The sequence below is a fragment of the Cheilinus undulatus genome, linkage group 19, assembly GCF_018320785.1.
Source record: "Cheilinus undulatus linkage group 19, ASM1832078v1, whole genome shotgun sequence".
NCBI classification, from domain to species: domain Eukaryota; kingdom Metazoa; phylum Chordata; class Actinopteri; order Labriformes; family Labridae; genus Cheilinus; species Cheilinus undulatus.
The window spans coordinates 15,124,150-15,138,856 of NC_054883.1; the positions used below are offsets into that span (position 1 = coordinate 15,124,150).

The window sequence follows — 14,707 nt, forward strand, 5'->3', positions numbered from 1 at the left end:
CCCTAGATTTAATAAATTCGCGTGTTCCTGCTCTGCCAGTGGATTTTACGTCAAACGCGGCCATTAGGAGAGACTGTCTACGCAGTCTTAAATAATTCAAACGTTCGTTTTATTAATGCGTAAATAAGCGGGGTTATTTCGGTTTCTTCGTTTCTGTAAAGCAAAGGACTGTAGGTTTTTGGATTAGTCTTGGAAGCTGCAGAGGAAATACAGTCCACTCTGTTTAGCCTAAAAATGGTTTAAGAGCGCACACGTGAACCCTGCAGAAAGGCTGCAGCATGAGTCTCAGTATGGATGGAAGATCGAATGTGGACATTGAGGAGGGGGCGGTGATGGCAGCTGCGGGTAGAACAACATGTTGAGCTCAGGCTCGTTTGCAGCGTCAGTACAATGTGGAGAACAAGCAGAGACACACCAGACAATAAACAAAGAGCGGCTCGCCATGTGCGCCGCAGCTGCTGCACATGCAAACACAAACCAGCTGCAGTGAACACTGGCGGCCGCCAGGCGGCAGTCTAAACCATTCAACCTCAGCACAGAAGGCAAGGAGGGAATGCATGGCACACATCTATTACTCATGTTTTAATAATAAAATACCCATCAAAGATGCTCTTTGATAAGCAAGTAAAGATTAATATTATTCATATCATTGAACATCCAGTATGCTGAAGTGTTTCCAAGCAGCAAATCACCTTTACCTCCACCTTTATTTTGTGTTTAAGATCTTAAGCACAGCATTTAGAAACCCAAGTGGGCATGCAACCAAAGATTTTATTGGTAATGAAAAGTTAGTTTTGAATGTTTTCTCAAGATCTTTTCTTAGAATAACAGTGCTTGCTGGTTTCCCCACGATCACAGCTTAGTCCCAGGTTTCTTTAGATCATAAAAAATGAACTTATCATTGGGGAAACCAGACACTCAAGATACTCACGACTGCACCCACTGCAGCCAACCGAAGGTGGACTTTCTAACAACCTATACATCAGAGACAGTTTTTTTTCCACTTTTCAGCAGCAAACAAAAATAAATCACCAGTATGAACAATGAACAGAAGTTTCCATGCCTGCTGGCTAAAATCTGCAAATGCTGCAGCACATTATGTGAGCTGCTGACCAAAACAGAGCTTCAAACACCTCCCCAGCACTATGAACTGGACTGTCAGCACATTATAAAAATATAGAATTTCTACCATTTTAACTGTAATCTTAAAGTTAAACCCAGATTTTTTTAAACCAACTATAATTGTTATTTCTGTTAATATTATAATATATTTGTACATTGCTTAAGTAATGAAACCAATGTTTTTTTCCAGATTAGTAAATCCTGTTAAATTGGATTGAATTTGTCTCCAGATACTTAAACAAACTGGTCTAGATCTTGACGAAACAACTTTTACATGTTATCACTGTAAAATGGCCTAAAATAAAATACGGTTGTTTCTCTGCTCAAGGCCTCTAGACTGTATTTCATTCATGTGTGTTTTTTCTAAAGCTGCAAGCAGAGTCACCACCAGCTGGATTTCAAATATTAAAAAAGCTTGACAGGAACACTTCATAACGCTTTATGTGAAGCAGCATATTTATTATATAAGGCATATGCACAGTACATGTAAATGTGAACATTCAAACAGGAAGTGTAGTGTGAGCAGATGTCAGGCTGGTTGGTAGCTATCTAATCGCTGCAGCAACGTCTCTGAGTATCCAGGAGAGTAATACCTGAAATACCACAAAAAAAGAGGCATTTAGTCTTCTTTTAAAGATTTCTGTTCCACTTGAACATTGAAAACAGAGACAAATTCTTAATTTTACTCTTTCAACTCAATTTCATCCATGCAGTGTATCTGAGTTTCTGATTTTTTCTTTGTTTATCTTTATGTAAAAAGGTTATTTTTTTATTGTTAAGCTCCTGTTAGAGGTTTTAAATGTTTATAAAAATGTCTGAAACTAAAACTGACCCTTTTATATGATCCACAAATTTAAACACTATGGGAAATAACATTTATCATTTTAAATTGTTAATTCTAACACCTGAAACTGCAGCCAGAGGTGAAACGGTAAACAGCATGCTACCAAAACTGATGTTTTTTATAAAGTGTTTTCCAAGTTAAGCATTGAATTTGTTGAATTCTATTTTAAAGGGAAGATGCAGTTTAACATATTTTCATTAGAGCATGAAGCTGATGTGCTGCATGAGGGGTTTAAAGCAATTCCTACTTTCCAACACATGTCTTTATGTGGGCATCATAGTTCATAAATGTATAACTTCCAGCACAGTGGTTTACAGAATAAATCCACAATAAATACATAACCACAAATAAGACAATTCTATAAACCAGTACAAATAGGAAATAGAAAACATGACAAACTAAACATGAGTTCCACTAGATCTGAATCTGAAGTGAAGCATTTAAATAAGGGAAAAAAACACTTTTTAATCACTACCTACAAAATTAAAGGACAAAGGTAGCTAGGAGATGAGATGTAGCTATCTGTCCACTGAGGGGCGCCAGAATCAACACAAACTTTAAAGCTAAACAATAGAGAATTTTCACACTGAAATGTCTACATTAATTTAAAAAATGGTTAATATATATTCTTAGTCAAGCACTTACATCACCTTAAATATGTCCAACCACTTTCAAAGCTGGAGAAATTCCCACATTTTAAGTTGTAACAGTCCCTGACTTGTGACAGAGCCACAAAGACAGACACCAAATGTTTATCAGTGACAATGAAATGCTGGATTTTATGTCAGATGCCCTATTCGCATGGGATTAGAATTACCTAAGGACCTCTGGTCGTTTTTATAATCGTCTGTGTTTTTAAACCTGTGTGAATGGACCATGTCTGTAATCTACAGAGTAAAATCCAGGGCAGATTACCAACTATATTTCAGCACACACAGAGGTCCACAGGTAAAACTAATCCCATGTGAATCAGCATCTCTGTAGATTATCGTGGTAATTATGTATTATTTATGGTCTGTGTGGCTTTTCTAATAAAATAAAAAAAAGAAAAAAGAGACTGTGTGGGAGATTTTAAAGTTTTGACACATACAGTACAGGCAATTGATAGTGCTTTTCTGTCAGTTTATTTTACCTTATTTTCAAAAAATACATTAGTTTAACTCAGCTTATTTATTCAGCACTTCTGCTCTGTCTCAGCTTCTCTTTTACTGTGCCTGATTTTATGTTAGAATCATTTAGCCATACAGTTCATGCAAAGCACAATTTATGTTTGGTAATAAAAACTTTTTTATAGCTGCAGCCATGCCACACCTTCATGTTGTCATTCAGAAATGTCTCTTACAGACTTTGTCTAGCTTGTGAGAATACACTGCCTCAAACACTGACATCACAGGGATATTTAGAAATGATCAGAGGTCCACAGGAAATACTAACCCTTTGTGACTAGTGCTACATAATGAGGTGGGAACTTGTTCTGTAAAATGGCCTTCTGCTGCTGTATCTCATTTTATTATTTGTGCTGCTTAATTGTGATCGCCCGAGATTATTTTCTGCCCCCCTCAACCTTTAGTCCAGTAACCATTATTTTGGTTTCATGGATGAATTTCATATAATGCACATTAAAAGTGGCTTTCAGGGTTTGCACTGCACAAGCAATCCCAGAATGCTTTGCAGGTAGCTTGCACTGTACTCTCTTTTGACAATGTTTTGACTGAGAGCTCTGTGAACAGAATTTCCACACAGTGCATTAAGTTCCTCATGGGAGCTTCAACCCTTTCTGACCTACCATAGAAGGCAAAAATGAAGATAAAATGAAAGTGTGCTCAATTTGCAAAAAGAAAGCATGTTTATAATAATAATAAATAACCTATTAGTTGGTGACAATTCGACCCGCAGTTAAAAATAGAAATGCATTTGGAGCACCCACTCTCCTGCAGGTCTTAAAGAGCTACAATATTTTGCCACTTAGAAAAATGCGTCAGATTTTTAAAGATTATGACGTCATAGTTTATTTTGGACAGATTTGAGTTGATTATTTGGACAGATTTGAAAAACGAAGAAGGCAAAGCCGTACAAAGATCCTCCTTTTACTCAGCACACAGTTCTGTAATGACCACTGTCTGGATAGTCATGTGATCAGAGCTGTCACTCCTGGATTACTGTTTACATCTCAGCTGTTCTTCAAAACATGGGATTATGGGTTTTAGTGTGCAGGCATGTGTGTGTATGAGAGTGATGAACACACCTCACGATCTCCTCAGGGAAACAGCTGTTGATGGCGTTGATGTGCTCCTGCAGATCAGAGCCGGGCTCAGCCTCAATCTCCTGCACCTTCTTCAGCCCGCCGCTAGTGACAAACAGACGCCGAGCTTTACTGTCATGAGGCAGCACCTAAGAGGGAAAGGTGTAGGTATAAATTAAGTTTGGATTATGAAATGCAGATCAGGGTTTCAGGCTGAGGACTCACTCCTTCACCTTGCTGAACTGGCAGACGACATGTTTGAGGATGTTGCTCGGAGCATCGTAGAGGAGAGGTTCCAGTCCTGGCAAGTAGGTGCACTTCTGCAGGATGTTCTTTAGAGCCTTCTTACTCTGAGGAGAACAAATACAAAATTAAGTTTACTGCAAATAACACAGCTAACAAAATGTCCTTTTCCCTCAACTTTTGCTAAGCAATCTTTATCCCTCACAATTTTACTAAAGTTGCTTGATAGATGATTTAAATAAGCTTCTATCCTCTGCTAGTACCTACCAACAATGCCCTTTGAAGCTCCAGTGAAGGAGTGTAAATTTGCCTATCAGGCAACCCTCACAAACTATGTGACAACACACCTATTACTTTGGTTCAGTCTCAAGCTTCAGCAGCTGAGATGGGAGAGACTCTGCAGACAACAACTGTTGGCTGTTGGCAACAACTGTTGTAAAGGTAGAGGGGTAAAATGAATGCAGCAAATATAGGAAAATCTTGGAGGACAATCTTATTCAGTCGGACAGAGAACTATGGCTTGGGAGATAATTTGTTTTCCAGTAAGACAATGAGCCGAAACATAGGGGAGAGTGGGGTGAGTTGTGCCAGTTTTTACTCAAAGTGACTTTAAAGTGAGGCCATGACAGTAATGCCTCCAACTTAAGCATGTACATCTATTTAAGGATGTGGTGCATCCCTGGGAACAATAGCTTTTGATCTGAAATAAACTGTTGAAGAAATATAGCTTTTAGAAAAAAAGTGGTCTCGTGGTGCAGCTTGCCCCTGATGCGGGGTAAGTTGTGCCTTTGGGGAGAATACGTTGGGGTAAACTGTGCCAGTGATTATTGAAGATTATTGAAGTAAAACGGAACATTTTAATCTCATAAATTGTAGTGCTATATAAAAGCAAGACAAATTCAATACAAAATTACTCATTTAAGGTGTATTTAGATATCATCACCCTATTAAACTAATGGCATAAATCATATCTTCTAGTTTTTGGGAAAACACAAAAAAACTAAATACACATTATATGATAGCCTATTTGTGCATCATTTCAGGCAAAAAGGCTTTGGCTATAGATGCCTGTTGACATACATAGAACGCTGTCTGTCAATTATGTACATATACAAAGAAAGTGATTTAGGCCAATTTCTGAACATCCCATTGTGACTTAGGCCACTTAAAAACTGAATAACACTGCACTTTAATAACAAATAACAAAGGCAGGTTAATCAAACACTGATGAGGCATGTCCATCTCCTCACTTCTCCAGCTGTTCTTGGCCCTTCTTTGCTGGGTTCTAGGTGTGTAGGTCTCGGTGTCTGGTGTGGATTTGTTGTGGTTGTGTGTCTGGGTGTGTGGGTCTGGGTGAGAAGGTGTGTGGGTTAGGGTCTAGGTCTGTTGGTTTGTGATTTGTGTCTCTGGGTGTGTGGGTCTGGATATGTGGGTATTTGGGTCTGGCTGTGTAGGTGTCAGGGTTTGGGTGTGTCTGTGGGTCTGGGTTTGTGAGTGTGCCACTGGCACAACTTAACCCAGGCCCTTTGGCACAAATCACCCCAGCCCCAGAATTTTGAAAAACTAGCATGATCTAACAGTTTAGAGCTAACATCATGCTAACTGTATAGACTCATTGTATAGCCTACTAAAGCACTAAAACATGTGTGAAATGTTTCCAAACTTGTCTATAATTGTACAGACACAACAGTCAAAAAACCATGATCATAGAAAGTTTACTTTGAAAGGCAAAAAAAAACAGTTTTTTGAGCTAAAATGTGCTTACTTCTCATGCCATGTGTGCAGGATGAGTAAAAAGGATGGCTCTTCAAGAACATGTGGTCACATGACCAATTTCTTCTATGGTTTTCTATAAATAAGGGGTGGCACTACTTCCCCCCTGGCACAAAGCACCCCACTCTCCCCTACAGAGAAAGCTACACAAAAATGGTTTAAAGACAACAGGGGGAATATTCTGGAGTGGCCGAGTCAAAGCCCAAACCTCAATCCAAGAGGGGATTAGTGTCTGGACTTGAAAAGGGCTTTTCATGCCTTATTTCTGTGCAACCTGACAGAGCTTGAGCAGTTTAGCAGAGAAGAATGGAGAAAAATTGCAGCATCCAGACATGCAAGCCTGATAGAAAACTATCCACACAGACTCAGAGCTGTGATTAGATGACTCTACTAAATACTGACTTGAAGGGGGTGAATATTCATGTCACTTACTTTTTCTTACATGTTTTTATTTAGCTGATATTACTTTGTAGAAATCTGTTTTCATTTGACATTAAATAATAATAATAATAATAATAATAATAATAATAATAATAATAATAATTAAGTAAGTAAGTAAATAAATACGTTTTTTGTCATTTTTTCAAAAAAGGCAAATTATATTGACATGATTGTTTATAAAATCAAAAAAGGTTAAATATCCAAGGGGGGTGAATACTTTTAAACACTATTATTATTGACATGGAAGCTTCAGCCTGATACACTCGCCTGTCTCCTCATGTAAGCATAACATGCAATGCTATGGCCTTCTTGCTTATGCATCAGAAATTCCAGCTGTAGTAACTAAGTTAGTCCGTGGAAAAAGTTTTTTTTTTTTTAGCAGACATTTTAGTTATAAATAAACTGAGTTAGAACAGCATTTATGTGTGCTGTGAAATTTTCCTGCCACGCTGACAAATTACTGATAAGCAGGAATCAAACAGCCTCATGTTACAGGCTGATGCAGAGACGGGAAAAAACAGTTACTCTGGCAAACTGTCCTTCTTGTAGACACAGCTTTATTGTATTGTAAATAAGAAATAAATCCCTTTAAACTGAGTGGCTGTGTGGGTAATTGCTATGCAAATGATGCATCGTCCTCTCTAGCTGCAGCGATGTGAACTGACAGGTGTTCAGCATGTTGCAGAGCAGCTGTGAGTTTCAACTTGTATGATCCCAAATTCTTAGTCTGAAATGGGCTTTAGTCTAAATAAGTGGTTCTCAGCTGGTGGGTTGGAACCCATAAAAGGGTCACGGAGCTGCTCCCAGCGGGTCACAACTGAGCCGGAAAAGAAAAGTTGCCAAAGAGTCTATGAAGTGCTTTATTTTTTTCCTATGTTTTACACTTTTGACTGCAGAGAGGAATTTTTTTATAGCAAATATTTAAACTTTTCATAAAACGTTTCACCACTCTTTTCCTGGAGGTTTCCAGGCGTATTTCAAACTTTTACTGGAATCAAACGGAATTTTGGCAACCTTCCTGGAAACTTTTGGAATTTTATCTGGAAGGTGTCTCTGAAACTTTCAGGAATTTTCTATGATGCTCTTCCAGAAACTTTGGGATATGTTCTTACATCTTTGTTTTCTTCATGTTCTGTACTGTCTGAGGTCCAAACAGCACTGTGTTTCATTAAATTAATCTAAATTACCCTGACCACTTTTGTAGACAGTTTCTCAAATATTTTCTACATTTATTTACATCTAAACTTAGCACATAATGGTAGGTTTATTAAACTCTATTCAACTTTTAATAACTTCAGACATTTCACTTTTTGGTTATAGTTTTTTCCTGTAAAATGATATTTGATTTTTGTCGTTTTTTGTTCTTCTGTCAGTCAGCTCTCTTCTCTGTGTAGCATTTTAGCCTGAATTCTTGTCTGAAAGGTGCTTTGTAAATAAAGCTGAGTTTATTTTTGATTCAGAGTGGTCTAAAAGAGTCTGATTTTAAAAACACATCATAATCATGATTTGACCAAAAATGGTATGAGCTGAAACAAAACTGGAAGCTCTCTGTCTCTAAGGAAGCTAGGTTGAGTTGTTACATAAAGCTGCTCTTATATCACAGTCTTAGTGCTGCACTGACTCGGTGTATGGACTTGTTGTTCATACTTTGGCCTGCAGGTTCTCTGTGCTGCTGGTGTTCATATAAAGCTGCAGCAGTTTGGGCAGCAGGTTAGCAGTAGCCACGGCTTTGGCATGCTCTGGGGTGTGATGACCGATTTGACCGATGGACCAGACTGTGGCCGCCTTAATGTGATCTTCATTCTCCTCAGACAGACACAGGGACAACTGTGGGACACCCTGCAGGACAGGAGGACACATGGCACAACAGTTTGTGACCTACATGCTAGATCAGAAAGACGTCTGCGGTTAGATGAACCTACATACACACCTTGGAGAGAATGACAGCCATCGCGAGGTTCTCATTGTGAGCTGCCACATATCCCAGCATCATGATCCCTGGAAGGCGCAGGTTTCCATGGCAACTGCCCAGGTGGTCTACCACTGATGCCATGCCCCCATAGTTCACAATCACCTGGGCAAGCTGAAGAAGCACACATGTTACTATGTGTCCAGCTGTGCATTTCTGTGTTCTTTACTGAGCTTCAGCAGCAGTACCTCCGGCGTGTGTTTGACCACCTCCCTCATCAGCGTGCTGACATTCTTCCTCACATACTCGTCCTGATCTCTGAGACAGACCATGGCGGCGGGGAAGATCTCAGCCTCAATCACCATCTCTGCCAGACTGACCGAGTGCTTACTGATCTGACTGAGAGCTGAAAACACCTGCCTCTGCACAGAGACATAAAGATACCTCAGAGGATCATTCAGATATTATGTTTACAGCCAGAAGATATCAAATGTTATCATTCTTCAGTTAAACTAATGGTATCTGGCATACTTAATGACTGAACTACATACTTTGTATTTCTTAGTTAACTATAACTGACGTCTATAATTAAAAAGCTGCCTTTCATTTTAAAGTTTTATCACAAAGTAAATACCCACATTTTGCTCTTGATTGGATTTCCAAGACAGATAGAAACTTTCTCTATATTTCTACTGGCTGTGAGGTTTAACCTCCTACGTCACAGCATCCTTCACAGCATCTTGCTTTTGCTGAACTCAAACCTGTTAGCCTCGTTCCTGGACGCTCTCTGTCTGCGATTATGTTGTCACAAAAGCTCATTAAATTTATCAGTGTCCATTCAAGATGGCCACCAGTCGAACCAAAATGCTCTACAGCCAGTCTAAGCACAAAACTGTTCAAGGATTTTCTGATTTAATGACTGAAGCTTGTTTATTTACACTTGCTAATATTTGTAGTTTGATATTTGACAAATAATTATTAACAAGCTACAACAACGCCAAACAGGAAGGGGCTCTCATTTAGGAGATTCTTTATGTTTAGTTGCTGACATTTTATTTTTGCACAGCCATGTTCAAAAACATGTTCCTATATGGCAAAAAAGAAATTCAGGAGAAGTGATGTATTATATGCTTTTTATTAGGAGGCACAGCCGTATTCAGGTCTTCAAATAAAATTCTATGGGCCATTCTACCAAAAAGTATAAAAATTAATCTTAAATATTTAGCAATATTATCTCACGAAACACAAAAATATATTTCAGATACTTTTAGGCTGCATTCACCTGAAATACCGATTTATAGGGTACTTTGTACTACAAGGTGGGAGTCCTGAACCTAAACCTCTGAATTTCATTTCATGAGATTAATACTGTCACAGTTTTTGCTAAATTTTCTGTTGCATTTCAAAATAAAATACTTCTTCTAATACCATTTTTTCCATAACCCTGTTATTACCACCAAATGAGTGCTACCATCAACTTAACATGGCAGAGTTTCTCATAAAATCTCAAATATTCAGACATAAATTGTGGTGTTATTATGTTAAGTTAAATGTGGATTCAAACTGATGGATCCTTAACTTTGAAACTATTTCAAATAAATGTATGCCTTTTACAGCAAAAAAAAAAAAAAAGATAACAAATAGAGAAACTTCAACCTTCAAAAACATGTTTAATGAAAATATGGCATCATCTGTTTGTTTTTTGTTTTTTTGTTTTTTTTCATGAATACATTACGTACGTAGATTTCACCAAAATCTTAAAAGCTTTTAAAGATCATATTTATTTTCTCATGAAACTGTTTGTTCCAGTCGTGACAAATTTCGAGGAGAAAAATATTAGGAAACAGAGAGAATACAAAGCAAAGTTTAAGTGATCCTTAAGTGTCAGCGGTATGCAGGTTTAAAAATGGGAATAAATGGTTTTTTTTCTCTTTCAGCAACTTTCCAACTCTGTGTTTGCACCAGTTTGGTAGTATTGTTCCTGCTGTGTCACACAACGGTGTGTTTACGGTGTCAAAAAGTAAAATAGACCCACTGTCATATGAGTCACCTGTTTTTAACTACTTGTTTAGATAAAATGTTTAGTTACGTATCAGGTCCTACTAATCTTAAATAAGTAAGAGATATCAATATGCATGACAGATGAAAGCTGGGGTCTCTGTTCTTTACTCAACCAGCTTGACCATTTTCATTAACTACAAGAGCTGTCAAGATTAATCGCATTAATCACATTTAACTATAATCCACAATTAGTGCACTAATACTTTTTAATCATGATTAATCACTCGCTTTATTTTTGCCTTCATCAAACTTCGACTGCAGCATCTCCTTGCAGCCACAGTGGTGTAAAATAAGTCCAGCAACACTCATGTCTTATTTCAGTTTTGAAAACTCGCACAGCTCAGTGGAACAGTCAAAAGTCACCTGAACCTCGTCAAACATTTTCATGTCACTACATAACTAATCCTGTTTCTGTGGTTAGGTTCAGGTTCAGATCTTTATTCACCTGTAAAAGCAGGTCTGTGGGGTGACTGGGAGACAGTTACCTTAAGGTTAACACAGTAGAAAAATCTAAAATGACACAACAACACGTTTAAATGCAAAATAGTGGAATTTTATAAGGGGATAAAAAGGGTGCGATTAATTGTGATTAACTACAGAACTCCTGAGATGAATCACAATTAAAAATGTTTCTCTTTTGACAGCCCTATAAATTACACTGAAATAAAGATCCAAAATGTTGATATCTGCAATCATGATTTGTACTCAGAGCAAAAAAAAAAATCTAAATATTAAACATGAAAATCTACAACAACAAACATTTCTTTAAATTAACACTTTTTTTTCCAGAAGAATTTGTTAAATACAGAGCCTAACTTATTTAAATTATTATCAAATTAAAATAGTTAAAAGGGTAAAATAATATAAGATAGAGAGGTAAAAAAATGAGATGAATCCAGTGAAAAATAGAACTCAGATTGTGATTTTTTTAAAAACTGGGATCACTTCATAAATCTCCTTTATTAATAAATGGGTGGTTTTAACTATTGCATATTATTATCATATTATAAATGTTATAAATATAACATAATGACAGAAAGATTAAATGCCAAATAAAAGCATTTATGGTTTTATTTAAATTGGATCAACTTCAATAATATGAACTATAAAGAGCACATGGGTTAGGGATTTTAGTATGCTTCTAAATATATCATTAAAATCTGGGGGAACATGGGAAAACATTGTGATTTTGCATCTTCCTTTTTTCCAGTCATGCTGTTCAATCAGCTGCTTTTGTGAGTGAGGCCAGCCCTACCTTCAGTTTGGAGTCTGGGTTGAGGATCATCTGTGCAAGGTGTGCAATGGCCCCGCTCTCCACCACAGTCTGAGCCAGCTCTGGCGTATGTTTGCAGATGTCACTGAGGGTGGAGGCTGCGATGCGCTTGAGGGCCAACTGTGGCTCCAGCAGACACATCACCAGCAGAGGGACAGCACCCGCATCCACAACTGACTGAGACAGAGCTGCACAGTGATGAGGAGGTGGGAGACAAAGAAGGATGTTTAAAAATGTAACCACAAAAATAATAAAGCTACTAAAAAAGGCAAAGCAAAGACAGATATGTCAGTGCGGTCCTTACATTCGTTGTGTCGTGCGATGTAGCCCAAAGCCCAAGCAGCAGCCTCTTTCACCCCAGGATCAAACTCCTCCAGGCAGAGAACTAGAGCGTCCACACCCCCGCAGGTTGCCACAGCCTGGGCCAGCTCAGGGGAATGTTTGGCAACTGCACGCAGCACAAACGCTGCTGACTTTTTATAGAACCTCTGCAGACAAAAACACACAGATACATAAAATAATATCGATGCCAAAGTGAGGATAAACGCTCAGGCTTTGGAATTATACTGTGAAAGTAGAAAAGGGGAAAATGCAGTGATTTGGTAGCAAAAGCTTTTTTTGTTGTTTTTTTTTTTACTGTTTTTAACAAGTGAATGATTTCAACATCTCATGCATCCAAGAGTACCCCTGAACTTTGTAAGCCTCTTTTTAAATGTAGTTTTTTTTTTTTTTGTATATTAGCGCTACAGCCCAATGTAATCTGTGTAAATGATAAACTTTAAACAGTTCCTATTACATGTTTTTTCTTTAGGGCCAGCATACCCAGTTAACAGAGACATATTTAAGTTTCTACATTTTTAAACAGTGGCAAAACATAAAAATGACAGTGAAGTGTTGTTGAAAGGAGAACAACAGACTTTTTTTCTAGTAAAAAGAACTTTCAATGTAAACAAATATTTCAGTTGCTAAGAGCAAAATTCACTGTTAGAATTATGTGTGTTACAGGCTAACATGGTTATGAGAAGGTTTTATTAATGAAAAAATAAATATTAGTACAGAAGCTCTAAGGGGACATGCATCCATATGTTTTAATTTACTTTTTTTTAACATGAAGACAAATTATTCCTGGATGTTTTCTTGAGATCTTAACTAAGTTATGCTGTTATCTCGGTATAATTTCTCAAAACAAAATCAGGGCAAATAATCCAGAGGTAACGGGATAAAAAATCAGAGATTGCAAGAAAACAACTAAAATTAACTTACAACAAAAAACAGCGTAAAATAAAATGTATTAATGCAAATTTAGCTTAGGGATTTTGTGCATAAGGTAACAAACAATGATAAAAGAGAAAATTATTTTATCTTATAAAATAGAACAATGGTAGTTACAATGATAATCTGGGCATTTCATATATATATTTCTAGATGGAGCAATCAACTTTAAACATCATCTCACAAGCCTTGAGATCAGCACTGTGCCAAATAATATACTTTAAAAATATACTTAAATCTATGCCAATTTCAAGCATTGCCTCATTTTTTAAATTTGACATGAATGTCTAAAACTTAATCTGGTCAAATTAGAAGTTTATTCTGAGACCTCTCATTAGTAACAAAAAGTAAACCTGCTCTCCTTCCGTTCTCAGCCTGTGAGTGGGCTGAGAGAAAGAAAAGCAAAGAAGACAAAGGCCTGCTGCTCTCATGGTAAAGGGCTCTTAGGTTTTCAAGTAGCCCCCAGGCGAACTGCCAAGTTAGCCCAAAACACACTCTCACATTTGGGGTGGGGGGTTCTGCAGGGTTACGGCTTCTGTCTTTTTCTGACTCTCTCTCTCACAGACATATAAAGGCTACAGCAGTCTCTAAAGACTAGGGAAGGAAATCCCGTCTGCAGAAATGTAGCATTTAGAGGGTGGGTTACTGACATTCTGTGAGGCCAGAGAGTGCACCAGCTGAGGGAGGATGTCTTCCTTCACCACGGCCTCAGCCAGGTTATCACTGTGGTCAGCCAGGCGGCCCAGAGCCAGAGCTGCTGTCTGCTGCACGCTGGGGACCACATCCAGCATCAGGGGGCGCAGCAGGGACATCACACCTGCGGCACAAGGGCGGACACTGGAAAATACTGTAGCAGCTAATGCTAACATTTCATGTTTTCCGTTTTTTTTTTTCTTACCAGCAGTTTGGAGGATTTCTATGTTCTGAGGTCTGGATGCCAGTTCAGCGACAGTTTGCACAAACTGCATCCTTGATTTCTGATACTGCTCAAACACTACAAACACAGACAGAGAGAGACACAAACTTGACTTTTTCGTTGAATTTCCTTTTTCTAGCTCGCCTTGGCTAACGAGTTTTACCTTGAATGATCTGCCTTTGGCTCATTGTTACCCTGAAGAAGAATGTCCTCTTTAAGGTTTATCTTCACAAAAAAGTTTATATTTTTCCCTAAAAAATGATTTATCGTGGGATTCAAAGGAGCGTTGCTCCTGTCCGTCTCCAGGTTTGGGTAAGGTAGTGTTGTTGTTAAGTGTTGCCGTGGCAACAGACAGGAAGCAGAATGCGCCTAGCTCCGAAGATCGTCTACGATAAAGATGGCTCACTCTGGTACGTGTCACGTTTCTTTTGTCGAGAAATATAGTCAGGGTGAGAGCTCTGTGTGGTTTCTTCAGCTCTGGTCGCTCTGTGTAAAGTTCCCGCTAAAATAAAACCGCGAATATGTCACCCATTTTTTTCATCATTATTCCCCGCCGTTGAAAAGACGAGAGAGGAAGATAAGAGGGGGGCGCAGACCAGAGCTCAGTGGCT

The 14,707-nt window shown here is 38.2% G+C and overlaps 1 protein-coding gene across 1 annotated transcript; it reads right to left on the bottom strand.

Moving 5' to 3' along the window:
- Window positions 1-1,554: 1,554 nt before the first annotated feature.
- On the bottom strand, window positions 1,555-14,411 carry spag6 (sperm associated antigen 6). The gene is made up of 11 exons (XM_041814434.1): window positions 14,260-14,411; window positions 14,079-14,174; window positions 13,831-13,997; window positions 12,213-12,396; window positions 11,891-12,096; window positions 8,823-8,996; window positions 8,596-8,748; window positions 8,313-8,504; window positions 4,442-4,558; window positions 4,212-4,357; window positions 1,555-1,715 (listed from the first exon to the last, which is right to left on the bottom strand). The coding sequence occupies exons 1-11, from the start codon at window positions 14,282-14,284 to the stop codon at window positions 1,652-1,654; spliced, it is 1,524 nt and encodes a 507-aa protein (XP_041670368.1). The 5' UTR covers window positions 14,285-14,411; the 3' UTR covers window positions 1,555-1,651.
- Window positions 14,412-14,707: the final 296 nt, after the last annotated feature.

Excerpts from the sequence above, each read along its gene's own strand:
- spag6 (XM_041814434.1), bottom strand. The coding sequence starts at position 14,284 with ATGAGCCAAAGGCAGATCATTCAAG. Across the intron at positions 12,397-13,830 it reads ACTCTCTGGCCTCACAGAAT|AGGTTCTATAAAAAGTCAGC; the intron begins GTCAGTAACCCA and ends TTTTGTCTGCAG. Across the intron at positions 8,749-8,822 it reads TGGTCAAACACACGCCGGAG|CTTGCCCAGGTGATTGTGAA; the intron begins GTACTGCTGCTG and ends GTGCTTCTTCAG.